The 26,981-nt window shown below is 47.3% G+C and overlaps 2 protein-coding genes across 6 annotated transcripts; one reads left to right on the top strand and one right to left on the bottom strand.

Annotated features, from left to right (window-relative positions):
* Positions 1 to 423: 423 nt before the first annotated feature.
* Positions 424 to 1,469, top strand: LOC102503707 (olfactory receptor 6J1). Its single transcript, XM_032482885.1, is given in 4 exon segments — positions 424 to 557; positions 559 to 1,094; positions 1,097 to 1,144; positions 1,147 to 1,469. Coding segments are annotated over 4 exon segments (1,041 nt in total).
* Positions 1,470 to 12,855: 11,386 nt separating this feature from the next.
* ABHD4 (abhydrolase domain containing 4, N-acyl phospholipase B) lies at positions 12,856 to 25,187 on the bottom strand. Of its 5 annotated transcripts, XR_001364828.2 has the most exons (8): positions 25,081 to 25,180; positions 21,451 to 21,539; positions 19,883 to 20,255; positions 19,576 to 19,730; positions 17,736 to 17,847; positions 15,012 to 15,198; positions 14,042 to 14,345; positions 12,856 to 13,249 (listed from the first exon to the last, which is right to left on the bottom strand). XR_001364828.2 is itself a non-coding variant. In XM_006175884.3 (7 exons), exons 1-7 carry the CDS (start codon positions 25,101 to 25,103, stop codon positions 14,256 to 14,258), a joined length of 1,029 nt encoding a protein of 342 aa, XP_006175946.1. In that variant the 5' UTR covers positions 25,104 to 25,187; the 3' UTR covers positions 12,856 to 14,255. The 5 variants fall into 5 exon arrangements, 4 of the variants coding, with proteins under 4 accessions (XP_006175946.1, XP_032337547.1, XP_014407151.1 ...); XM_006175884.3 differs by having other exon boundaries at positions 12,856 to 14,345; positions 25,081 to 25,187; XM_032481656.1 differs by having other exon boundaries at positions 12,856 to 14,345; positions 19,883 to 20,208; positions 25,081 to 25,186.
* Between the last annotated feature and the right edge of the window lie 1,794 nt (positions 25,188 to 26,981).

The following is a 26,981-nucleotide window of genomic DNA, read 5'->3' as shown; positions in this document are numbered from 1 at the left end:
TCTCCTCCATTTTGGAATATTTAAGTTGTTGCCAAATTTTCACTATTGTAAGCAATTCTGGGATGAATATTTCTGTGGCAAAACATACCCACGACTATTTCCTCAAGACAGAAGTAGGATTTGCTCAATTTTAAGTTTTTTGATGCAAACTGATATTTTTTTGGAAGTGCATATGAATTGTGTGACAATAAGGTCTCTGGACAGGTTCTCTTGCTAACAGTGAATATTATGAAAAAAAATTTCTAACTCGATATGCAAATAATTTAAAACCAAGTTAAATTTGGATTACATATCAGTCTGGGTTAGCATATTCTATATTCAGATTTTTCTAGTGAACAGCCATGGGTCCTTGTACAGTGAACACTCTCCTAAGTATTACCTCCCTTTGTTCCATTAGAAGAATTGAGCCTGGCCCGCGGGCCCATGGAGAATCAGACTGCCTCAGTGACGGAGTTTATTTTGCTGGGACTTCCTCTCAGCAGGCAGGTGGAGCTGCTGTTCCTGGTGCTGCTGCTGCCCACGTTCCTGCTGACGCTCCTGGGGAACCTGCTGATCATCTGTGCTATCCTACCCCCGCCTCCACATCCCCATGTACTTCTTCCTGTGCAACCTCTCTGTCCTGGACATCCTCTTCACCTCTGTCATCTCTCCAAAAGTACTGGCCAACTTAGCGTCTGGGGATAAAACCATCTAATTTGCTGGCTGCATCACCCAGTGTTATTTCTACTTCTTCCTGGGCACGGTAGAGTTTCTCCTGCTGACAGTTACGTCGTGTGATCGCTACGCCACCATCTGCTACCCCCTGAGATACAGCACCATCATGAGGCCTCCGGTCTGCATTGGGACTGTTGGGTTCTCTTGGGTAGGAGGCTTCCTATCTGTGCTCTTTCCCACCAACCTCATCTCCCAGCTGCCCTTCTGTGACTCCAACATCATTAACCATTTCTTCTGTGACAGTGGGCCCTTGCTGGCCCTGGCCTGTGCAGACACCACTGCCATCGAGCTGATGGATTTTATGTTTTCGTCCATGGTCATCCTCTGCTGCATAGTCCTTGTGGCCTATTCCTGTACGTACATCGTTTTGACAGTAGTCCGCGTCCTTCTGCAAGTGGAAGGAAGAAGGCCTTCAACCCCTGTGCTTCCCCCCAACCATAGTTGTGATTTCTGGCAGCATCACGGTGTTTATCTATGTGACTCCCTCCCAGAAAGACAATCTGGAGATCAACAAGGTCCCTTCAGTCCTGAGCAGTGTTGTGGCTCCATTCCTCAACCCCTTTATACATACTCTGAGGAATGAGATGGTGTTGGGGTTCCTCAGGGATGTGTGGGTCAGGGTTCGAGCTGTCTGGGGAAAGAGGATGAGGACAATGCCAAGGGGCAGGTTGTCCTCCAACAGAGACCACACAGGAGGGGCTAGTCTCTCTTCCTCTTCACTACCGCATATCCATTGTGCAAATCCCCAGTATTAAGAGAGGGGACCTGCCTTGGACAAAAAGGTGAGCTCGCTAAAGGACCCTGAATGGTCTATAGCAGAGAGAAGACTGAACTTGGAAACAGGGACTTGGACCCTGGCCTTTGTTCTAACTCAAACTCTGTGGCAACAACCTTGTCACTGTGTCACCTGCCATTCAGTGGTCTCACTGAAAGTGTGTCAGGACTGGACCTGATGATCTCTAAGTCCCATCCCCACTGAATGTTCTAGGAATTGCTGAAGGGCCATGCAGCCCGTGTCCTGTTTGAAGTCTCAACATATTTGGCTCCATTTCCTTGCGAATCCTGAATACAATGCTTCTATCAGCTTGGCACAACGTCCTTCCTGCTCCCCTCTGCGTGGACCCTCTTACCTTCCATCTTCTCTAGGAATCTTTCTAGGAAAAAAACCTTCGTTATTCATTATTCTCCAATCCACTGTCATATCCCTTAATTCACTGTCCTTCCTTAGTGGACATTTGCAGTGATTGTGGTGGATGTATGGAATCCGTGTTATTTAACAACGCCACTTTCTGTAATAAAAATGGTCATAACACCCTCCGTACTCACATTCTTAGATGAGACATGGCCCTGTTCCCTCAGCCTCCCCTGATGGACCCATAGATGGATAATCTGACTGAAGGCACAATCCATGGCTGGGCCAGTGATTTTTACAAATTTCCAAGTTCCCATTGGGAACCTTTAGCCAAGCACTTCCGTTCTCAGCCCACAGACCCACGTGGCTTGGCTGGGACGGATAAACTGTGCAAACAAGTGTCTCTTTTTTGAGAATGTGAACAAACAGATGTAGGGACTGTACCAGAGACTGGTGATGCGCCCCCTGGAAACTCAAGTAGACACGGTGCCTGAAGTGGCCATCTGGGGTCATGCACAAGTTGATAAGTAATTAAAGGGAAACAGTCTGCCCATCAAAAAGAATGAAATTGATGTATAGAGAAAAATAGAGAAGAGACAGATGAGAGTCCACTCAGCTGCAGAGACAGAGTAAAGGGCCCTCCTCTCTAATGACTTCCCAGGCCAGGGAGCTGACAGTTTTATTTCCTATTCCTGGATTTGATAAGGTTGCCAGTACCTATACATCAAACCCCTTTTTATTGAGCTGTTTTGAGAAGATTTTTGTTTCTTATGACCAAAAAGCAGCTTGACTACAAAGCTCTCTGCATCAAGGATAGCCCCTCCCCCTTTCTAGCTCCAAGAACTAGAAAGATGCCTATTTCCAACTACCCTCTTTGTCTGAATTCTTGGTGCCCAAACACTGCCTGGGATGCTTGACTGGCCTCAGCTAGGCCAGTGTGTTAAATTTTTTCAATGTCCTCAGAAACCCTGAAATTTCCTTTTTTGTACCCCTTGGTCTCTAGCATCCACTTTGTATTAATACCTGTGCTTTGCCTGGAACATTCACCTAAGGAAACTGTAGAGTGCTGTGGAAATAAACGAGGACCACCTGAATGAGAACAGAGGCCATTTATCCAGAACTGGCTACAGCAAGGGAGTCGCCACCATCACTTGCACTTGGCAGAGATTCAAATGCAGGCAGGGAACTGGGAAGCTTTATAGCAGAAGAGGGTGAGGCTCAGGTTGGATCATTTACAGTTAAATAAAAATTTTCAGCCCCTCAGATAGGAGGTTTGAAAAGAAATGGAGGAAGGTGAAGCCTGAGGGTGCTGGGAGGACCCCCTGAGGCAGAGGGGTCAATGGGCAGTGGTGGGGGGTGATCAGGAAATGGTGATGTGTTCAGCTGTGGGAGTGAAGGCCAGCAAAGACAGCTCTTCTGCTTGCAAACTTTGCCTTAGCTGGTCTGTACTTGTGTTGTCTGAGAATATGTCCTTGTCTTGCGCAGGAAAGAATTCAAGAGAGGCATAGTAAAGTTAAAATAAGTTTATTTAGGGTGATATACACTTTGTAGACAAGAGTTCAGTCCGTCCCACTCAGAAGGGAGAGCTGCTTAGGAGATAAATATTCTATAGGCCGAATGGGGGCCATCTCAGAAGGTGAGAGGAAAAAGGCCGTAAGGTTTTGGGGTGGTTAGTTTTTATGGGCTGGGTAATTTTACATGCTAACGAGGGGGATGATTTTTCCAGCTATGTTGGGGAAGGGACAAGGATTTCCAGGAACTGGACCTCGCCCACTTTTGGCTTTTTATTGTCAGCCCGGGAACTGTCATGACACCTGTGGGTGTGCCGTGAGGCTCAAGGTCTACTGGAAGTCGAGTCTTCTGCCATCTTGGTTCCGACCAGGTTGTCCTGTCCTCAATTGCTGTGTCGCTCCTTCAGTGGTTGTGCCCTGCCCCCTTCCCTCCTGTCTCACTTGCTCCCACTTTTATACTCATTCCATTTCCAAGGCCAAATAGGAAGTAGCTTTCCCCCTCTCGGAAGATAGAATCTTAAATTTGGCCTATTGTCTGGTCCTAGAAAGCCTGTGGACTGGGGTAGCATGTCCAAGTGGGCCCAGCAGACATCTCTGGTCTTTGATGTGACTTCCTTTTCCTAATGTTATCTGTGGTCCCCACAGCTCCTGTTTGCCCATGGCCTCCCAGAGGGTTGCAGAGACAGAACCTGGGGGGCATCCAGGCTTCCAAAAATGTATGAGGCCATCTGACACTTGGCAGTTGTTGGGGAAATATAATTAAAAACAAAATCTGCCAATCCAAACAACCTCTCCACAAAGGTGGAGGGGAGAGAAAACAACTTTACTATTGAAGATTCACTAAACCAGAATATGACGAGCATCAGAGGCAGTCCTCTAGAGACTGCAAGACAGAAGGAATTTTGCCCTTTTATGTGGTCCAATAGACACAATGGATTGCATAAGTTTGGTCAAGGTAAATAACCAATCCTCAAGTAAGAGGACTTGACCACACCGTGTGTCACACGTAGTGCATCCTACCTTCACTTGGTGATTGGGGTGACCGTGTTAGCTTGTGAAGGAAAAGCTGGGCTGGTCTAACAAGATAACTCACAAGCCTAGGAATGTGAAGGAGGGGCTGGCCTGGTCTAACAAGATAACTCACAAATCTAAGTATTGGAATACTGATCTGAGTTCTGCTAGAACTTGTAAATCTAGGTTATTTAGTATTGGTTTGCTGTTTATGTGTTTTTGCTAGCCAGCTGGGTTTTCAAAGATACATATCTGGCTTTGGAATGTTGATTTGCTGCCTCCCCGCCTCCACTTTTGTGATGATAATGCTGCTAAAGCTGTTCCATGCCTATTGGCCGAATACCCCAAGCTTGTACTTTACCCTATAAAACCTCATGTGCACATCTTGGAGGTGCTCAGAGCTTCGGAGCAGAAGCCCCTCTGAGCCCGCTGGCGTAATACATCTGAGTACTCCAACCCTCCGAGTGGTGCTTGTTTCTTGGCTGGCCTGTTGTTTCCGTAACAAGCTAACTGGCTTTATCCGAAGGAAAAATAAACTTTTTGTATCTTTAAGACTGGCGGTAGTAACGGACATGCAGCGCTCAGGAAGTTAGGTTCCTCCCCTCCCGCAGAGACTGGGAGAGAGGGGAGCTGTCGTCCTTGGCGACTCCACCTCAAAGACATGGCTCCCAGGTACTTAAGAAAGACCTGCTGAGTCACAAAGCTGGCCAGAGGCTCGTTTAGATTTGTTTAGTTTCTTTTCCATTACAGCTCATTACTAGAAATTGAATATAGTTCTCTGTGCTATACAGTAGGTCCTTGTTGTTTATCTATTTTATATATAATAATGGGTTATCTGTTAATCCCAAACTCCTAAAGATTTAGATTTTTAAAACTAAAGATTTATATACATTTAAGATTTATATACATTTCAAAGAACAGACACAGAACTCACAAGTTTTCCAAAGCAAATGTCTAAGAAAAGGGAGAGGAGAGACAGGGAGAATTCAGCCTCCTACTTGTATTTGCCCTTACACAGCCCTCTGGGAGCCCAGTTCCTACAGTGCTTTTTGCTTCCACAGGCTTTGTCAGCTACAGGTAAATGTTTGTACTGGACCACGTACGAAGAAAGGCAAGCACGCCTGACCCCTGTCTGGGGGTGCTCACCCCTGAAACTGATAGCATGGACATAAATAAACCAAAATGAGGCTCACCTTTGACTGGAGAGCTTTTTTGTTTCTAATTTTTAATTATAAAAATACGCATTCATTGAAAACGTTCAGCCAGTATAGAAGTGTATAAAATAAAACATGAGTTCTACTAGACTATTGTCCAGCAGCAAATGTTATTTGAACAGTTTATATTTATGGAACACACACATATTTTTTCATACACACATAACTTTTATTTTACAGAAATGGAATGGTGTTATATAAAGTGTCTACAACTTGATATTTTAAAATATCTTTCCATGTCAATATCTATAAAACTACATAACTCATTTTTAGATGTCACTTTTATAAACAATGGACCTGAGATTGTTAGTATTTTATTAATGGTGCTAAAATTTATTGTGTAAATTCTTACTATTAGTACTCAGGGCTTGTAGCATTTGACCATTTTAAATTTCAGTAGATTATTTTGGTTGATTCTGCCAAATTGTCTACAAAAACGTAGTGACAATTTCCTTTCCCACCAACATTGTATGAACATGTCCATTTTTTTCACCATTGGCATGACAAGATATTGGAGGTTTTAAAATTTGGGGGTCATTTTTTGGTCACTTAAAAAATAGTATCTCATTGTTTTGTGTTTCCTCTATTAGTAGTGAGGTTGAACATCTATCTCTTCGTATGTTCATTGATTATCTGCATATCTTCTGTGAATTGTTTATTCACATTTTTTGCCCTGTGCACAAAGATAAAACATTAATTTTTCTGCCGGGTTGCTTTCCCTTTTCTGATTGCTTGGTATAAATCTTTTTGGGGGAGGGGGAGGTAACTAGGTTTGCTTGTTTATTTATTTATTTTTAATGGAGGTCCTGGTAATCGAACCTAGGACCTCGTGCATGCTAAGCAGGCACTCTACCACTGAGCTATAACCTCCTCCTGTATAAACCATTTTTATTGCTTATTAAAAGCTTTAATATTTTGCACATTCTTCAGTCCTACGATGTTACATCAGGGAAGGAAATCATTGGTCAATGCACAAAAAAATGATTGTACAAGGTGCTTGACACATTGTTTATAAAATAAAAACATTCAGAAGGCATTCTAAACTCCAACAACAGAAAATTGGATCAACAAATTATGGCAGATCTACACAAAGGAATACAATTTGGAATAATGATATACAATCAGACCTCTGAGAGTTTTGTATCCGCAGATTCAACCAATTGTGGATTGAAAATATTTGAAAAAAAAATTCCAGGAAGTTCCAAAAAGCAAAACTTGAATCTGCTGCGCATAGACAAATATTTACATAGGATTTAAATTGTATTAGGTATTACAAGTAATTTAGAGATGATTTGAAGTACATTGGATGGGGGTAGGTTATAGCTTGGTGGTAGAGCACATGTTTAGGATGCAAGAGGTCCTGGGTTCAATCCCTAGTACCTCCATTAAAACAAACAAACAAACAAACAAATGCCTAATTACCTCCCTTCCACCAAAAAACAAAGTATATGGGAGGCTGTGTAGGTTATGTGCAAATACTACGCCATTTTATACAAGGAATTTCAGCATACTAAGGTTTTGGTATCCGTGGGAGTCCTGGAACTAATGTCCTTCAGACACTGACAGATGATTGTATTTTTTATATTCTATATTTATTGATATAGAAAGAAAACAGATATATTCAAAAATATTTAATGTAGTTATTTCTGGGTAGTATAATTCTGGATGATTTTTTTAAAGTCTCTTTTTTTCCCCTCATTTTTCTACAATGAAAATGTTTTGTTCACAGAAAAAAAAAAAGGAAAAATGTCCTCAGAATTGAGCCTCTGCTCAGATCAAGGTTCAGTGGAACCACTGAGTCTACGTACCGATGTGAAGACTGAGCCCTAACACTGTGTTAGTTTTTTTTTGGCAGTGTCAACCTTCACTGCTTTAAAATGAGCTTCCAGTCCACTAAAACCTTCATATTGGTTTAATGTTTTCACATGAACTGCCCTTGCTTTACTTGTTTGGTTCATTTTTTAATGTAAGAAGCTTGACATTCATCCCTGGTCTCATCAGAAGACAACCAGCGCAGCTGTTCTTCGCCTGAGGAAGGCTGTTTTGTTCCTCAGAGGATCTTTTGGGGAAAAAAAAACCAAAACAAAACCAAACTATTCAAACTTCACATTGGAGAATTCGCTGTCTCTTTTGAGCCCCTTAGGTAATTTTCCTTGGAATATTTTGAAATCTGACTTCCTGAAATCTATAAAAATTATGTCTGGCCATCTTCCTTAACATTCCACAAAGTGACAGAACAAAATAGAAACAGATTCATAGACAGAGTGAACAAACGGGTGGTTACCAGAGGGCACGGGATAGGGGAACGGGTGAAATGGGTGAAAAGGATTAAAAGGGACGAACTCCTAATTATAAAATGAACATGTCATGGTGATGTAATGTACAGCGTAAAGAATGTAGTTGATAATATTGTAATAACTGTGTATGGTGACAGATGGTTACCAGACTTACAATGGTGATCATGACTTAATATAAAACTATCAATTACTATATTGTACACCTGAAACTAATATAATAATCTATGTAAATTACAATTTAATTAAAAAAACTTCCTAGTAAGTGAAGTTGTCAGTAGGGCAAGAATTTACTAAGTGCTCTGCTTCCAGCAGAGGGAGACTTAGAGTTGATGCCCTGAGGCTGGGACTTCTGGCAATACTGTAACCTGCCTTGGAACAGTTTTGCCATCTGAATTTAAAAAACATCATCTATGCCCACATTTTATCTTAACCTCTATAATGTGACTCTTACCAGATTTTACATTCCTATTTGTTTCTTCTTTTATCCCCATCCAAAAATTTCCATTTTCAGTTTTGTGATTTCCTTTTGGACATATGCACTACTGTTAAACCTGTAATTAAATCTGCTTCCTCTGAACAATGTTATCCTTCCACGGTCATCCTCCAGTCATGAGTTCCACATCATCTGTTTATCTTTTTGTGATAAAATTCAACTTCTGCTTTCAGCCCTGCCATGGTTTCTGCTCACATTAAGAAGAACTCAAAGTTCTTGCACGGCCTAACAGGAAATGTTTATTGTGTCCATGACTCATTTTTTGACCTCATTTCTGTACTTTTCCTCCTTGCTCATTCAGCTCCAGCCACACTATCTTTCTTACCTTTCCTCTGATATTCCCGAGCACTCCTGCCTCAGGAACTCTGCACTTCCAAATATCCACATGGGCAGCTCCCTCATTACAGGTCTCAGCTCAAGTCACCTTCCAAAAGCCCCCCTTGACCACCTTCCCCCTGCCAGTTTCTATTTCTATACTTCATTCTTCTTTCTACTATGTATAAAGACTTGCATATATTTAATGTCAATTGTTGATCTTTGTTACAATTCTAAACACCCCGAAGACAGATAATGTACTGGATACATGGAGGCTACATTAATAAAGCTTGTTTCTACTTTGTTAAAAATAAAAATCAAGTTCCTTTCTCATTCTGGTCTTCTCTGACGCAGCACTTCCCAGCTTTAGGATTTTATTCAAATTAGTTAATTATAGAAGAAAATCCCTGAAATTGATGTGTTTGGCAAAAATAAATGACATTCCGTCACCAAACACTCTTAGAATGTCAGTATCTTTTCACTAAAGAATGTAGTTTAATCTTGATAAGGTTAGAAAGGACATAATTTCCAAATTTAAAAATATTGAAAAAAATGTTATTCCACTATAGACCAGAAATCCCTTGTCATGAACCAGCTCCAGTCTGCAGACCCATGTAGGAAACCGCCGCTGTAGTACACAGTTTAGCACTTTTCTTTAGACACTTTTCTTTTTCCTTGACAATTTTGGGAAGTACATGATGCCCATTTTTTGTTAGTTATGTTGTAACTTATCAGAAGCTTATAGATCTGTTGTCATAAATCACAAGCCCTTCCCCCAATCCTGCTCTCTGACACTACATCAGTTGTCGGGTGTCAGCCTTGAGCTTTTTCTTTTCCAAAGTCAAACTCTTGGCACTGAGGAGATGAAACTATCACTTGCAACCCCGTGCCCCTAGGAGTCTTCTTCAGTAACCAGCACGTCCCAGGTTTCTTCTGGTTGTATAATTTGGTCTCACATATCAACTAAAATACGAGGTTGCCTAAGTATAACAAACTTGACATCAGGCCTCAGAACTCACTGGTGGAAGGAGCCCCAATTGCAAGGCCAGGTCTGCCGAGGGCTCCTCCTGCCCCTTAATAGAATCACCAACTGAGAGAATGGGGTCTTGTCTTCCTGGGTTGGGGGAACGCTCTGTGCATCTGTTGGCATCAACGACTGCTCCTTAGTATTGTGTCTAGGAAGGCATTGTTCTCACAAGTGTCAAGCTGGGGTTGTCCTTCTTCCCCAACAGCAGTGGAAGTGATATTTAGTAGCATAAAGGCAAAGGCTTTTCTAGTATAATAATGCTTGAGCTTATGCTATGAAAAGCGGTCAGCATTAGTAAGTGAAGTAGTGGTTTGTCTTGAGCTGTTTCACCCCAATGAAATGAGATTTTCACCTCAAAATCTCAAGTGTCTCACTTGCTTCTGCAAGACAGACCAGTACCCTGGGAGAGGGAAGAAGAGGGAGAGAGACCAGAGAAAAAGGACCCTCGACATAGACCCCTCCACATTTAAGTGGACTCGGTGTGAACTGACAATTCACATGATGAGAAAAGTGATGTTTTGCACCATTCACTGGATATTGTTATCAGCCAATAGAACTATTTTTTATCTGGTTACAAACTGTACCTGCAGTTGTGGGCTTCCAGCGTGACACGCCAGAGTGGGGAGAGGTGTTCATCACTCTTTCGTCACCCTTTTGGCAATGAAACCAGACTGCATGTTTTGCACACATATTTGGGTGTCTATGCCCGAGGAGGTTATATTTAGCACACTTCCTGCTAGCCACCGGACAGTGTGAGACCTTCGAGTCTTGAGTTAGTCACAGCCCTTTATGTGTCTCTGTGGAATCTCTCCGTGTCAACTGCTGGGTCTTTGAGGAGCCCGAGTCTAGAGTGTGAACCATTACCGTAAATCCTTAGAACCCACTAGGACAGGCACCAACTGGGTGATTTATTCGAAATGATTTCTTAGTCTCAGTCTTGGGAATGTTAGGAATGCCCCAGTCAGGTGGGGTGTGTGTGTGTGTGTGTGTGTGTGTGTGTGTGTGTGTGTGTGTGTTCGTGCACACGTGCACACTGGCATGCGTCCCTGTGTGAGCCTGGTAGTATAAGCACAGATCACTCTAGGGAACCTTCCTCAGATTCTTCTTGCACCTGCTCTTGAGGAATATGTTTGCACTGTATTGAGTTTGGGAAAATCAGATCAGCCTCCCAGAGAGGCTCCCAGCCTCCCAGAGAGAAGTGGTTCTGGGGCAAGAAGAAAATGAACGTGCAGGGCCATGAGACTTACTTGAGTCTTTTGGGTCAAGTGTCAGAGACGCAGGGTCCCTCAAACCAGTGTCTGCAAACAGGGGGCATCAGAATCTCCTAGGAAATGTGTTTAAATGCAGATGTCATGGTCAGATTCCACCCAGGGATACTGAATCAAACTCTGGGAAACACAGCCGGGGAGTCTATATTTTTAAAAATACTCCAGGTTGTTTTGTTATGTGAGCAGGTTTGGTGACTACTGCCTCACTTGGCCATTTTCTCCAAGGGGGAGGTAGCAGCACTCAGTGTTGACATCAAGTCCTTTTGATTTTACCTCTTAAGCATTTCCTGCATCTTCTCTGGGTGTCCACTAGTCACTGGCCAAGTCCAAGCTATCAGCATCTCTGGCCTGGACCATTGCAGTAGCCTCAAAGTTCCCCCTGCAGGGACTCATCCCTCTCCAGTCTGTACTCCACAGAGCAGACAGAGGGGTCATTTCAAGTCCCACGTCAGGTTCTGTCACACTTCCCACGCTATCCAGATCCTCACTCCAGTTATTTCTTTCCGTTGCTTTTAGGATGAACACGACATCCTTCTTACAGCCAGCGGCCCCAGCCTCATCTCACAGCCACGGTCCCTGCTAATAGGCCTGTACACTGGTTTTTCTCACCACAGATCTGCCCCCACCCCTTCACCTGCCCTTCCTTAGGCTCATCACTTCTCCAAGGACACCTTCCCAACCTCTCCCGGGCAACCCTTTTCAGTTGCAAGTTTATATTCATTGACATGATAATCTGATTAAACATGAGTCTCCACATAGGATGTGATTTCCCATGAAGGCAGGGACCACATTTCTTCACTATTGCAGCTCTCATGCTTGGCACGCAGTGAGCTCTCAATGCCTGCCCTCACATCCAAATGGCCAGGGTTGGCAATCAAGTGATCTTCAGCCACAGGGAAGACGCAGGGTCCTGGGCTGGACCCGAGCTTTGAAACCATAGCCAGGAGTTCCCTTCATTTGTTCATTCATTCATTCACTCATCGTGACAAATGCAGTCATTCTGTGCCATTTCCAGCTGTGGCATTCTGGGCCTGGCTGGGGTCAGCCAACACCCAACAGGCACTGCAGAGAATGATGTGAGCACGTTTGAACACTTTGCATGTCTCTTGGCTCAGTCAAAACAAACATTTACTGGGAAGTGGGTATAGCTGAGTGGTAGACTGGGTGCTTAGCATGCATGAGGTCCTTGACTCAATCCCCAGTACCTCGCCATTAAACAAACAAACAAACAAACAAACAAACAAACCTAATTAACGTCCCCTCAAAAAAAAAAAGAATTTTAAAAAAAGATTTTAAAAAAATTTACTGAACGGGAACTAGGTGCCAGAAGTGCCCTTTGTCCTTAAGCAGCTTGTGGTCCAGGGAGGAAAGACAGACACAAAACAAGTGACTGCACGTTTATGAGGTTTACAAGGGTGCAGTCGAGTGCACCACGGAGACACAAAAGAGGGGGTGCAAGGCTAGTTTGGGGGATCAAGGGAAAGCTTCCCTGCATAAGGTACATCTCAGCTGAGGCTGAGGATGTGAAGCAGTGAGAACATACCAGGTGTAGGCCCACATGAACTTGGATAATGGGCCTATTTAAGAGACCACAGGGAGCACCTAGTTCAGCCTAATTCTCCTCCTGTGAGCTGGGGCTCGGCCCATCCACTCCTCATCCATCCTCTCAGGGGGTTGGCTGAGATGGGCTGTGCTGACCAGGAGTCCGGGCTGGGTCCAGAGGGCAGATGCTTCACTGAACGGGAGAGGGAGTGGCATGTGAGCAGGTCCCTCTCAGGGGCCCCTGCTCTGATGCAGGCATCACAGGAGCCATTGTGAATTCAGCACCACCCTCAGCTTTTTTTGTCAGAGAATATTAAACATCACCGCCAGCAGTTTTTTACTCATTTCTTTATTAATATAGAAAAGGAGCCCAAGGCAGCTGGACCAGTAGTACAAAGCACCAGGAGTTAACACTATTCTGGTGAAAGGGTTGGCTTTACAAAAGTGAAGGAGTAGGCAGGAACTGCCCTGATTCTAGGGCCAGGCCCAGCCTACTGCCCAGAACCTCAGAGCAGCACCTGGAACCAGCCCCTGGGAAAGAGTGACAGGTAGGTCGGAGGCGGGATGAGCTGGAGACCTGGGGGACAGGTGGCAGGGATGGAGGGCCAGGCAATGAGAATCATCCTGTGGTTGATGAGGACAGGGAACTGCTGACCGGAGGCTCCCCACTGGACGCTGGGCAGAGGCTCACGGGCGCCTCCGCTCTGAGGGCGGTTGGGAAAACCCTGCAGACACCAGAGAGAATGCGGATCTAGACTTGGCCCGGGGCTGAAGGGCCCTTCCCGTCTCTCCACCGGCAGCCACCTTACTCTATACTACAGACAGGGAGTTAGGGCCCAAGGCACAGAGGGAGGCCAGAGGCCTCCTAGTAGGAGGGAAAGGGGGCAGGGAAGGAAGCACTTGAGTGTCCCCACCTTAAGCAGCCAGGGCTGAGACACAGGGCAGGCAAACAGCACTCCTGTTCAGTGAGGCTGGAATGTGGGGCAGGGTTGGACCAGGACCAGGATCAGCCCCATGGCAATGGTGCCTGCCTCAAAGCCCAGCAAATGGAGGCTGCCACGAATCCTGGCTCTCAGCAGACCCAGGTGCTCGCCCCAGCTCTCCCAGAACAGAGCTGTTTCACCATGGACCAGCCATGCCCTGCCCTGTTCCTCATCCATGAATGAGAGCTTTGGATATGACCTCTTGCGTCATGGGAGGAGCCTACAGGTCAAGGGAGCTCCAGGACCTGCTCTTGGTGGTTACGTGGGAACCGGTCCCAACCAGACCCTGGACAGACTGGCATGGGACAGGGGCCAGGGGTGATGGAGGAGGATAATGTTCTTGCATGGAATCTACCCTCACAGACACTCCGGAGCTGGGAAATGCTGCGGAGAGCCTCTCCTTTGCCCACGAAAGAGGCCACCCTCCCTTTGGCACAGGGCGGATGTGGCTTGCTGTGCTCCCTTCACAGCCACCTGGGTGACACTTGGCATGGGGAGAAGGGGGTGGCACTCTGCAACCCTTTATGTTCTTACCCGGGGTGGGGAGCTCAAGGCCTCTTGTGGCTTTTGCCTCCAGCCCTTAGCGCATGATCAGGAGTGCTCTTCTGTGGTCCTGCCTGGGGGACAGCCTGAGACTCTGCCTGGCTGGCACATGTTAGTTGGTGAGGAAAGGACAGAGGGGTAAGTAAGGAGACAGGAAGGTGAGAGCAACTCCCTGGCTTTCTCCTTGTCCTCTTGGGAGAGCGGCTCAATCAACCGAGTTGCAGATCTCCTCCACCACAGCGTTGAAGATGTGCGGCTGGTCTGCATACACGTGGTGCGAGGCACCCTCGATCTCCTGCAGAGGGAGGACCCCGCCAGGGGTGGGATGGCCCTTTATTCCAGGCACTAGAAAGCTGTCATGCTATTGCTTAAACCTACTTGCCCATCGCCCATGAGCACTTTAACTAAGACAATGGTCCCTAGAACTGGGTGCTTTCCTGTGGGAGCCTGTGAATCCCAGTATCCCATCCCACTTCTCCTATGGCCCCTGATTGTATCTTCCCTTCCACGCCAGCCCTACCACAGACCTGCTCATGTCATCCACAGGTCTGCTAAACCAGGGCTCTAGGGCACAGCCTCATGAAACACGCTCAATAGCAAGTGAGGATGGAGAGGGTAAGAAAAAGGAGGGGAAGGAGCACAGCGGGAAGGCTTCATGGCAGTCTCTGCTGTTGGCTCTACTGCTCCCGGCTCTGGTCTTGGGTAGGAATTGCAGGGGGCTGGACGGGCCGCGTGGTGTCTGTGCCTGGCTACTGGACAGAAACCTGCCTTTTAGCTGAATTGAGCTACACAGAAGTGAGAAGTTCCTAATTATGATATTACAGAGAGCCAACCCATTCAAACCCACTGCTGTATCTCAACTGGTCCACTCGTCTTTTCCCCTGACCTTCCCGTCACCCTTCTCTACCCTGACTCTCATCCCCACTGAGTCCTCAGTCCTGCTCCTCCAGGGCCAACATACCATGTCTCGGACGTAGGAATCCGGCCGCTGCAGCTTCACCTTCTTCCCCGTGCTGGTGTCTATCCAGGTGTTGGCCCCATAGATCATGGTGATGGGCACGTCTTTTCGAATCAAGTGAATTCGCTCTAACATGGGGCGCCGGGCCCAGCCGAAGGACTCCATCATGGCTTTGAATGCCGTCTCCCCACTGAAGAAGCAAAACAGGGTGAGGCAGTGAAGAGAGTAAATGCTGCAGCAGAAAATGTCAACTTGTGAGTCTCTTTGGAGGCTGGGGCAGAATCTTTGTCATCTTTGTGTTCCTCTCGGAGACCAGCCCTGGGCTTATTAAATACTGGTAAGATTAAGAGAGAGGACCGACTGTCCAGAGGTTTCTATCCCAGAAGAGTTAGAAGAGACATGCTTGTGAAAACCCCAGGGCACTGAGAATTGTCCAAGAGTGTAATGGGTTACGATTTATTCAGCAAATGTTTGTGTCATCCCTGAGCTGTGGGCCGGGACATAGGAACAAGATGGATGCGGTGCTTGCCCTCCTGGAGCTCACATTTTCCTCATGCTTTAGGCATTAAATAATTAATTGTACGCTTAACTATTTAACTTCAAGTTTCCCAAGAATGAGGAGGGGGTGGTGGAGTGCTAGGAGAACAGACTGGGGACTTGGCCTGCTGGGGCTGGAGGAGAGGGCCGAGTTCCCTTGAGGTGGACTCTGAAGAGCAAACGCTAAGGAGACTCTGGAATGAAATGTCAGCCTTGTGAGGACCCGGGGGGAACATCAGTTTGTGCTGCGTGAGATGCAATGATGGCTGATCTAACCTACTCTGCTCCCTGGCCATGTCCTTAGGGAGAGCTACCTGAGGACATGTCACAAAGGGTCTGCGAGGCTGGGGCGGAAGCCAGCTGTCCAGGCTGCTCTGTAGCTTTTGTGGGAAGCGGGAGAGGTTGGGGAGACTGCTGCCCATCAGGCTCCGCCTGTTCAGGCTATAACACCCCCAGTCTCCTTTACACCCCTGAGATGGAGGGGAGCCTGATTTCTGCCACCAGAAACAGAGTTCTTTCTTAAGACATTGCAACATGGTGGGAAAATCATGGACTCTGGAGTCAGAGAGACATGAATTCAAATCCTGGCTATACTGTCTTAGCAAGTCATGTAACCAGAACACATGATTAAGTTTCTCACCTACAACTGGAGAGGAATTTTACCCAGTTTGTTAGGTCATTGTGAGGAAAATGAAATACGTACAAAGCCCCTAAGTTTAGGTGAAGTGAAGTAGGTACCCCCCACCCCCCAATATTTTTCTTTGGCCAAATTATATGTTTTCCAAGAAAATGGTAAGAGTTATCATGCACTCATCAGGGTCACAACTTAGATACACACAGGGGCCTATAAAATTGAGTGATGGTGTTTGGGGGAAGGGACTGGTCATCACTGACGTCATCTCTGCTTCCTCTAGGGCATGAGTGAGTTGCATGATTACATATTCTGTGGCTTAGATTGGGAGGCTATTTATTATACAGAACTAGGTCTGGGCCTGGGGAATGCTCTGGGGAAAGAGCTGGAGTTGGGCCTGCGGGGCCTCAGATGGGTACGAGAGTGGCACCGAGCCCAGGGGGGCTGAGCGGTGGGAGGGAGAGCAGGAAGCAGGGGGCTACCTGACTTGACGCTTGAGCTGAGTTTCTATACTGCCACTTAAGCAGGGCCCTTCAATCAGCAGAGCTCCTGAGGAATGTTGGATGGACAGTTCCCACCCTGCCCAAAAGCTGTCTGGGTTTGAGGCTAGTGCTCAGACAGTACGGCTGGAATGCAAAACCCCAGCTGCTTCACAGCTTCGGGCTGAACCAGTCTGAAGTGAGGCAGGGCAGTGCTGCTGCTCCCAGTGACCTTGGCTCCCCTGAGACGCTTCCCAGCGGCTTGTGGTGAGGCCTCCACGGGGGTGGTGCCTCACGGTTATCAAGCCACTTACAGGGCACGGCCCGAGGGGAAGATTACCTCCCTGACTCTGCCCTGGCTGGCAGCTGTCAAGACTGTAGATCAGCAGGCCGCACAGGCCTGTTGTCTGAATAGGCACAGATGTGAATTGAGCTCGAGATTCCGGGGACATCCCTAAATCTCCAAAAGACAGGCAAGGCATTCCGGTCCCAACAGTAACATTTCAAGGTGCACCTAATTAAATTTTAAAATGCACACTCTTCCCATCAGCAGTTCTATTAGTAGGAATGTAGGCTAGAGATACAGCCATGTGTGCAAAGGAAGATATGCAAGGAGGTTCCCTGAAGCAATGTCACGTGGTATATCAGACAGAAAATAACAAGAAAATTTGGGAATTACAGGTCTGGGACAGAAGAAGACTTCTTTCTTCTGCCTTTATAAAAATACCATGTTCATATCACTTTTTCAGTTAAAAAAAAAAAGATCTTTGCAAATGTTTTCTAGACTCTTGCCTATCAGGCTAACTGCCCATCTCTAGGGAGGAGTAAAGGTCTTCCTCTCGAGACAGCGGCGTGTTTAATTAATCTATTATCTTCTCCATCCCTTTGTGTCTACCCCTGGGGAAGTCTCTGAAAATAATCAAGCCTGCTAAAGCCTCTGTTCCCCTGACTGAACGGGAGCTCTGTGGAAGAAGAAATACAGCACAGAATGATCCTGGGACAGTCCCAGAGTTTTCCAGCAGCTGAAGTTATAGCTCCAAACCCATGGAAGCCCAAGCCGGCCCTGGCAGCTGCCCTCACCTGGGGTTCTGTGCATTGCAGTGGTAGATGTACTCCGATATAGTGTCATCTTCAAAGAAGTCTGCAAACTTGCGCTTGAAGTCCGGTCGGAACCGTTGCACCAGGCCGGGCCCTGGGACGGGACAGAACGCGGAGGGGCCAGTTTGGATGGGGAGGAAAGGCTCCTGCCTGTGCGTGTTTTAACAACTTGAACCAAACATCATTTCTCCTAAGGGTTTGTTTGCTTCGTACATTTAACATTACAGTGGCGAGTCTTTGGGGAAGCTCTAGGTGACTACATGAGAGTCAGTTGGTTACCAAAGCATTTAGACCATCTAATGGCACTGAGAACCAGATTATTTTCAGCTCAGTGAAGTCCCAAGATCTTTTCCTCCAAAGGTCACTGGCCCCACAAGAGGCCATGGTTGAGATGCTTTTCTTTTACAGTCTGAGCTTTGTTCTCTTTCTCTCTGAGACCCTTTATGACCTTTTAATCTTCTGAAGGTAGTGGATGAAACCAGATCACCTCCCAAGAGCCCTCTCACGTTCAGAGGGCTGTAATAGAATACGAGTGAAGAGGTAAACCTAACCCTGGCATCTCAGACTCGGGACACAGTTTTGGAGCAATCTGTTCCCTTCACCTTTCTTTATATAGTGCATACATAAGAAGTAGGGCATCTGAAACAGGCTGCAAAAATTCAGTCTCACTGTCAACTCATGACCTCTCTCTCTCCCTGGTCTGCTCTCTCTGCGTGAGAAGCAAGGGGCTAGAGGAGGCACAGCCAGGATCCCCAGGCCTTGGCCCTCCTCTGTGGCTGCCAGCCAACTGCGCCAGCCAAACTAGCTCTGATGTTCATGCACAAACCTGGCCAGATGTAAGTCCAGAACTGGGGAGAGTGGTTAGAGCCGGGGTTCTCCCTGGAAAAGGATTCTAGAAAGCCTGCTGGAGTCCACAGTGCTGGGAACCCTCGGAGGGTCAGCCCTCTCTGCCCCTTTACTGTCCTTGGCACCTGTGTCTCTTGATTTCCTTCCTTTCTCCCCAAACTCTTACCTTCTGCTCTGCTCATTTTTCTCTTTTATCCAGAGCCATTCTGTGTCTCTTGAAGGCCTAGAGAGACGATTCTGATTCACCCATTAACAATTAACTCATAATAACTGGCTGTTGAACATTACTGTGTACACATAAGACATCAGGGCAGGATAGAAGGTCACCCATTTTCTCCATAAAGGGAAAATGCTTTTCACTTCATCAGAGTCAAAAGCTCCCCAGAAAGGAAGGGTGCTGGCAGCATGAGATCAGAAGGTGGGGGCTGACTGATTCTACTTACTCTGGCTGGTTCCCTCCCCCTTCCTTTCCGTCACCTATAAGGTTTGCTGACAGCTACCAATTGGTGAAGATGTGGTGTCTGACGGGGGCTGGGCCTGGTTTAAAGGGGCTTGCCTGCCACTGTGGGTTATGCTGGAGGCTCTGGTTCTGGCCTCTCCCAGCTGCAGGAGCTGGGTGAGCTGCAGAGCTGGAATCCAGTGGTGGTTACCACGCTGAAACACCAAGAGGCTGCCATAAACTCACATGTGTAGCATAAAAACTCAGCAGAGGAAGTCACCCCATGGCCCCTTTCTCTCGCACCAGGGGGTCTAGCCAAGGCTCAGAGTAGAAATTCTACCCCATCTGTCCCTGGCATAGGAAAGCTTTAAAAGTTAAAAAAAGAACCTTCTGAAACTGAAGACTAAGACATCTGGTCCAGACGAACAGTTTTAAATAACAATGCTAGGCCTCTTCCCACTTTTCATGAATAAATGGAGATGGTGAGTGTCCAGATGCTGTGGTTTGAGACCGTTTCTTCATCTGCCAGCTACTCACCCCAGGGCCCAGCTACTCGAAGAACAGCCAGTGGATTGGAGCGCCCTAGCACAGAGGCCACAGCCTTGACCCAGGTCGGGGGTGCCCGGATCTCACTGGGGTCGGTTGGTCGGAGGGGAAAGCCCCACGGATCCACCAGAATGAGGTGTTTAACTCTAAAGGAGGAAAAAGGAGAAGACAAGTCATCCTTGCATGAAGGTACCACAGCCCTTCGATGGCCTAGGCAGAGGAGACCTACTGGAAATGCTGGAAGATTCCCAGTAAGGTGAGGAGTCAGGTCCTGATTTAGAGGGTGGCTCCTCCTTACCTGTCAGGGTACTTGATCGAGTAGGAGGTGGCCAGGAAGCCTCCCAGACTGTGCCCCAGGAGGATCATAGTGGGGATCCCCATGGTCTCCCGCCACGTCTCTATTGAGGTCACAAACTCGTCCTCGGCCCCCTCTGGGTCCCTGGGGAACGTCGGCCTCGAGCTCCGCCCGAAGCCCAGCAGATCGAAGGTGTGCAGCGTGCGGCGGGCGCTCAGTGAATCCATGTTGAGGATCCAGAGGCCCACGCCGCCCCCGAAGCCGTGCACCATCACCAGCGGGGTGCGGTCCTGGAGCTCGGGGCTCACCGTCACCGTCCAGATCTTGTTCTGGTTCGGGAGGGACACATATCGGGCCAGGAACTTGTTCTGGAGGCCTGGGGAGAGGGGGTCCAGGGCAGAGCGGTAAGACCGCGCGCTGACAGTATGATCTTTTTGCCTGGACTCCCCTTTTCAGCTCTCTCTGTTTCCAAACCCTTCCTAACCTCCCTCGCCTTTCCTTCCACAACTTTCTGACCATACGCCCTAAGCGTTCAACTCCAAGTACAATTTGCAGACTGTCTACTCTGTAGGTATTAAGAGGGGCCATCTTATTCCATGAGGCTATCTGGTTGGCTCCCTTTGGGTCCAGGGCGGCATGACCTGACTGACCCTACAGAGCTCCGGCATCCATCACTCTTGAACCTGTGTGTGCTTGGGGCTTGACCGATGGGTGCCCTCACTGAGGGAATCTGGAAGGGTAGCTTCTAATCGGAGCTGAGTCCGATGGAGGAGGTGTTGGGTGTGGCCTGAGTCATGGGCTTATTCCTCTTAGGGACAGATCAAGGTGGGCGGTGCTAGCTCTGCTGGTCTGAAGGCAGTCATATGACTAAGCTGCCTGGGGGAAGTCACCTGGATCCCAGACACAGGCTTGAAAGCTGTGACTGTTCTGTGGCTGTACTTACCAGGCCCATAAAAGAGAGGGTAGCCATGGCTGGGGCAGTGGTGGGGGAGGTCATGTGAGAAATATGGGGAGATGTGGCCCAGCGGACTTGTTGGAGTCAGTGGCTACTGAGGCTGATGGGCTGCCCTGCCCCCGCAGATCACAGCCCAGAGCTGGTCTGAGGGGATCTCCATCTACTGTGGTCACCAGGTAAGTGGTGGGGCCTACTGGGTAGGACACAAGGAATAATAATACTAGAGAATATAGGACTGCTGGTCCTTGGGTAGGAATCTAAGAAGTGCTTGCGTGTTTGATGCGAGAGGGAGAGATGGCAAAAGAGAGGAATTGGAGAAGGAGAAGGGAAGGAGAGAATGCGTATATTGATATGTGTTGGGTGTTAATAGTTGGTACAGGGTTTGAGATGAAGTTGTGGGATGCGGTAGAGGCCAGCATGATGGACAGGGAAGGAGACATCAAGGAACCACTATCACGGAAAGTGTGATATCTCGTCCCTCCAAACATGGACATCCCTTCCTCCCACCGCGAGCCTTGTTCATCAGGAATCTGTGGGCTCAGCGTGCCAGGCTCTGGGAAGATGCTGTATCCTGGGCCTCCTGAGGGAGGTGGGACAAACTGTCCCTTCTACTTACACTGGAGGATCCTCGCTTCCACATTCTTCAGCTGAGACATGGATGTAGGGCGCCAAGTGGGCAGCCAGCTGCTCAGCCAGCCTTGAGGCCTGGGACAAGGAGACACAGACACCCTCAGTGGCAACGTTGGAAGCACTGATGCTCTCAGCCACTCTGGCAGTCACCAAAGAGTTATCAGGGAGCAGGGTGTTTCCCAGGCTCCTGAGACCTGCCACTGTGGCAGTTAGCAACTCCCCGACTGCCAGATAGACTGTTACTCTTCTCTGGTAAATGGTTATTAACAACAACATACCCTTTGTTTTAACAGATACTCAGAACGCCATGTGCACAGCACTCACAGTTTACAGAGCCCTTTCACATTTTTATCTCATTTGAGCTTTACAACTTCCTTTGTTACTGGTTATTATAATGTTCAAGGAGGTTACAAGGGGGAAAAAAACCAACTTTTAACTAATGTTTCATTTACCCTTTGCCATCTCTAGGACTGTATGTTCCTTTAGGGCAGGGCAAATTTCCATGCCACCTGCCCTCCTGGCAGGGCACCAGGGTTTGTGTGTGCCCTCTTCCAAGCCACTGGAAGTACAGAGCACTGTGTCAGTGCCCAGTTGGGCTCTCAGGTAAGCAATCAGTCCAGCTTTGAATGACATGATGGGATAGGCAGGGCGTGGAAGGAGGGGGGTCTGGGTTCAAGTCCTGCTGTGATTCACTGACAGGATACAAGTTGCCTGTGTCCTTGTTTTCCACATTATAAAATGAGTAGAAAGTTCACATATGTCCACACCTCCAAAGGCGTGCAGTAAGGCAGATGAAATAACCTATCTTGCTCTCTACTTTATACCCAGGGGACTTTAAGTCACTGCAGGGTAGAGGTTGAAAGTACCAGTTTTGGAATTAGTAAATAAACCCTGGATCTGAGTCTCAGTAATATCATTTATGAACAGAATGGCTTTGCCCTGTTAAATAACCTGTCTTTGAGCATCTAGATGATGTAAGGGATCTCATAAGGTACCCGGGACGAAACAGATGCTTAGTGAATGAGCTTTTATATGATATTTCTATTTTCTTGAACTCTGCCTCGATGAAGCGGATTACAGGATGGACATTACCAGCTCCAGGACATTACTGAGCCTGGAGACGGCAGAGTCCAGCAGGGGCATTCTGAGGGGAACGAGGGGAACTATTACCAACCCCCCCCCCCCCGGCACACACTGGGCATCCCGATATATCATTTGAACTGCAGAATTTTGGGTTAGGAAGGTTCCTTAGAAATCTAGTCCAGCATCTTTATTTTACAGGTGAGCAAAGTGATGCCCAAAGAGGTCATACAGTTAGTTAGAAAAAGAAGCAAAGCTAGAACCTGGATCTCAAATTTGGGTTTCTCCTTACTTCCCTCTGAATGTTCCAGCTTCAGCTTTTCAAGACCGTACACAAATACTCATACTAGACAACCACATTTTCTTACTTGTCTGTTTTCTGGAGAGCTTTTTTTTTAAGTGGAGAAACTGAGGATTGAACCCAGGACCTCGTGCATGCTAAGCATGCACTTTATCACTGAGCTATACCTACACTCCCCTTTAAAAGAATTAACCACTTTATCTTTTTTTAATGGAAGTACTGCGGATTGAACCCAGGACCTCTTGTATGCTAAGCACCCACTCTACCACTGAGCTATACTTGTCTGTTTTCTGAAAGGAGGTGTGACCTAAAGTCAGAGGCCAGAGTTCTAATCGGGACACTGCCACTCACCAGCAACGTACCTTTGGACACATTATTTAGTCTGTCTGTCAGAATTTCCTCATCTTTAAAAGGGAGGTAATAATAGTGTCTACCTCACAGGGCTGTTATAAAGATCAAATGAATTAATGTGCAGAATAATGTCTCACACAAGATAAACTCCCAATCAATCAATGTTCTTTTCCCTCAGCTAAACCATAAGCTGCCTACAGTCCCAGGGTTTTGCAAGTAGGGCATCTCAAAGACTGAGGTTTGAAAGAAATACTGAGGTGGCAGCTGGTCCATCAATGGCTTTGGTCAGATGAGAATTGTCAGTCTTAATCAATCCTGTCCTATGGAGACTCAAAACCCTTTGAATAATCCAATTCCTTAGAAGCTTGATGCACAGGCACCAAGATCACAGAACGTCGCTGGTCTTAAGAGACAAACTTTCTTTCCAGCCCACAGAGACTGTGACAAGTCAGATCATGTCATCTGGGCCCCACATTGCCTTGTATCTGCCCAAAGCAACACTCAGGAGAAATGTCCCAAGGAATAGCACCATGGGCTGCTCAGCAGATACTTCTCAGGGAAAGCTTTGCCTTCCCACCAAAATTGCTACAGGGAAAGCACTGGAAATAGCTCCTGGCACACTCTTTGCTCAACACCATTGGCCCAGGGGTGGAGGGAAGGGGAAGGGGATGGGGAAGGGGAAGGGGGCTGGTGAGGGCTAGGGTGAGGAATTGAGGCAAGGAGTAGAGAAGCCACTTAGCCATGAACTTGACCAGGCTGCGGTGGTCTCTTTCCTCTAGAGTGCTTATACCCTGATGGGTGTGTGTGTGTGTGTGGGGGGGTGTTGGTGGGGGTGGGGGTGGCGGTGGTGGTGAGGCAAAAAGGGTTCTGTTCTGGACCTCTGTGATCTTGAGGTCTCCTAACTTCTATGGGCACTGGCTTTCTTCATTTGTGAAAAGGAGTTGAACTACCTGCATCTCTCCCAGCTCTAACCTCTGTTTCCCTATGTCATTGGAGCTTTTGTAAATTTCCTCTTGGAAGCATCATTTTAGAAAGCGCCACTCTCCTGGGCAGTTCCTTCCAGCCCAGGAAGCTATTATTGTCATAAAATTAATTAGTTTTGCAAGCAGCTCTGAAAAGGGGGAACATGAGATCCAGGAAAGGCCCAGTTCTGGTGAAACCACGGCTTGGCTGGAAGCTGAGTCATTCTCCAAGGAACTTTTCCTGGCTCCTATTAGACAGTGAACTGCTTGTCACACCATCTACAGGTGGCATCCCAAACTTGATGTCCTTGAGACGGTGGTAACAAACTCCAAAAGCTCTAATTGTGAAAAACTCAGCATTAAGGATATTGTTATGACGGTTAAACACTATCAGCTAGGAATGCCAGGGGCTAAGCGTCTCGGTGGGCGAGAGTTAAAGAAACTTGCAAGCCCACTACCCCGGACCAGCCCCAGCGCGGTGGGGCCCTCTCGCTGCTTCCCACGACTCCGTGTCGGGCTAAGCGAGGCTCTTCCTACATCCCCGACTCCCGTCCTGGAGCAAGTCCTGGCTGCTACCCCGCAGCCGCGTCCGACGCGCTTGCTTCGGGGGATCTAAGACATCATCACTAAATCTATCCCCACGGCGACTGGAGAAGAGCGAGCAGCGATCGCGAGGACTAAAGTGGAAAGTCAGAATCGCTGGGCTGCGGGCAAGAGTGCCTTAACGTCGCTCCCCTGGCTCTGCCGCCGCCTCTTCTGGGCAAAAGCACATCAAGCACACCCAAACCCCAGCCTTCCCCCTGAGGCCGACCTGAAACAGGAAAGGCAGGAAGATGTCTAAAACTGTTCCTCAGCCACAGACAGTCCCAGGATCATGGCCCAGAGAGAGACAGAGAGAGAGAAAGAGACAGGATTAACTCACTGCTGCTCCAGATCATCAGCCATAGTAAACAAGCCCTGCCGGGTCGAGCTGAGCCAGCCCAACCCTCCGCCTGACGCCAGCACCAGCTGACCCAGAAAAGGGTCGGATAACAAAGTGGGGCGTGGCCAGGGCCCGCGGAGGGCCCTAGGATGCAGGCTGGGACTCTGATCCCAGCCGGCTGGAGAAGCCAGCTCGAGCCGCTGACAAGTGAGATGTCTCCGAGACCCTCACAAAATAGGATAGTCATCCTGGTCACACTGAGGGAAATAAGTAATACTGAAACTACCGAGTTCCTCACAGGAGCTCCATCAAACCTCCCTTCTCTGGTAATTAAAAAGTGACAGAACTACCTCTGCAGGCTCCCACACACTCTTTGCGCTTCCCTATTATAGCCCCACCCCCCAAAGTGTTCCTTCTAATCAGATGTTTAAGATGTTTGTGGAGACACTACCACTGGCTGAATGCACCTACAAAGGGCCTGGGAGCCTGTGCCCCAAATAAATTGCCAGATTTCTCAAATAAAAAATAGGACGCCTAGTTAAAGTTGAATTTCAGATAAACAACAAATACTTTTTTATAATGAGTATATCCCATGCAATATTCAGGACGTAAGTGGGCATCCTCTATTTGATCTGGAAATCCTAAACCTAAACTGTGAAGGAAAAGCTGGGCTGGTCTAACAAGATAACTCACAAGTCTAGGAATGTGAAGGAGGGGCTGGGCTGGGCTAACAAGATAACTCACAAATCTAAGTATCGGAATAGTGATCTGAGTTCTGCTGGACTAACTTGTAAATCTAAGCTAATTAGTGTTGGTTTGCTGTTCATGTTTTTTTGCTAGCCAGCTGGATTTTCAAAGGTATATATCTGGCTTTGGAATGTTGGTTTGCTGCCTCCCTGCCTCCACTTTTGTGATAATGATGCTGCTAAAGCTGTTCCACGCCTATTGGCCGAATACCCCAAGCTTGTACTTTACCCTATAAAACCTCATGTGCACGTCTTGGAGGTGCTCAGAGCTTCGGAGCAGAAGCCCCTCTGAGCCCGCTGGCGTAATACATCTGAGTACTCCAACCCTCCGTGTAGTGCTTGTTTCTTGGCTGGCCTGTCGTTTCCGTAACAAAACTACGTATGCCAAGATGGTCATTCCTCTGCTCTGGGGACGTCTTTGGCCTCAGCCTGGTTCCCAGGGACAAGCTGGCTTATCCCTAAGTCTCCATCAGTTTGGAGAATTCCTGTTTCCCTTCCCCCCAGGAGGGGCAGTTGAAAGACTAAACTACAACACTGGGTTGGCTTTAGGTAGCTGGAATTGGGGCTGGGGGTTGGAGGGGGTGGTGGTTGGCTAACTCACAGGTCCTGAGTACCTTGCTCAGCAGAGGAGCCAATTTTTTTTTTAATTTAAATTTTTAAAAATTGAAGTATAGTTGGCTTACAATGTTGTGTCAATTTCTGGTTACAGCATAGTGACTCAGTTATACATATATATATTCATTTTCATATCTTTTTCATTATAGTCTATTACAGGTATTGAATATAATTCCCTGTGCTATACAGTAGAAGTTTGTTGTTTATCTATTTTATATACAGTAATTAATATCTGCAAATCCTGAATTTCCAATCCATCCCTCCACCAACCACTGCTTCCCTGACTTTTCCTCCTTGGTAATCACAAGTTTGTTTTCTATGTCTGTCTCATTCATTCTTACAACAAAGCAGAGTGGTCCATAACTTTTGAGTGCCCAACAATCATTTGGAGGGCTTGTTAAAAATTCAGGTTTCCAAACCTCTGCGGTTTGGCTTGATGCTAAAAGCTGCATTTTTATGAAGCACTTCAGGCTGGAGTTCAGGGAGACTCATTGGTTAATTAGAAGCATAATTTCTGGGGTCAGAATTCTGGGTGAAGTT

Source organism: Camelus ferus, chromosome 6, assembly GCF_009834535.1.
Source record: "Camelus ferus isolate YT-003-E chromosome 6, BCGSAC_Cfer_1.0, whole genome shotgun sequence".
NCBI lineage: Eukaryota > Metazoa > Chordata > Mammalia > Artiodactyla > Camelidae > Camelus > Camelus ferus.
The sequence above is the reverse complement of the archived record's forward strand: the minus strand, read 5'-3'. Positions and strand labels throughout refer to the sequence as shown.

Excerpts from the sequence above, each read along its gene's own strand:
- ABHD4 (XM_006175884.3), bottom strand. The coding sequence starts at position 25,103 with ATGGCTGATGATCTGGAGCAGCA. Across the intron at positions 20,256-21,450 it reads GGAAGCGAGGATCCTCCAGT|GCCTCCAGAACAAGTTCCTG; the intron begins GTAAGTAGAAGG and ends CCCTCTCCCCAG. Across the intron at positions 19,731-19,882 it reads TCGATCAAGTACCCTGACAG|AGTTAAACACCTCATTCTGG; the intron begins GTAAGGAGGAGC and ends TTCCTCCTTTAG.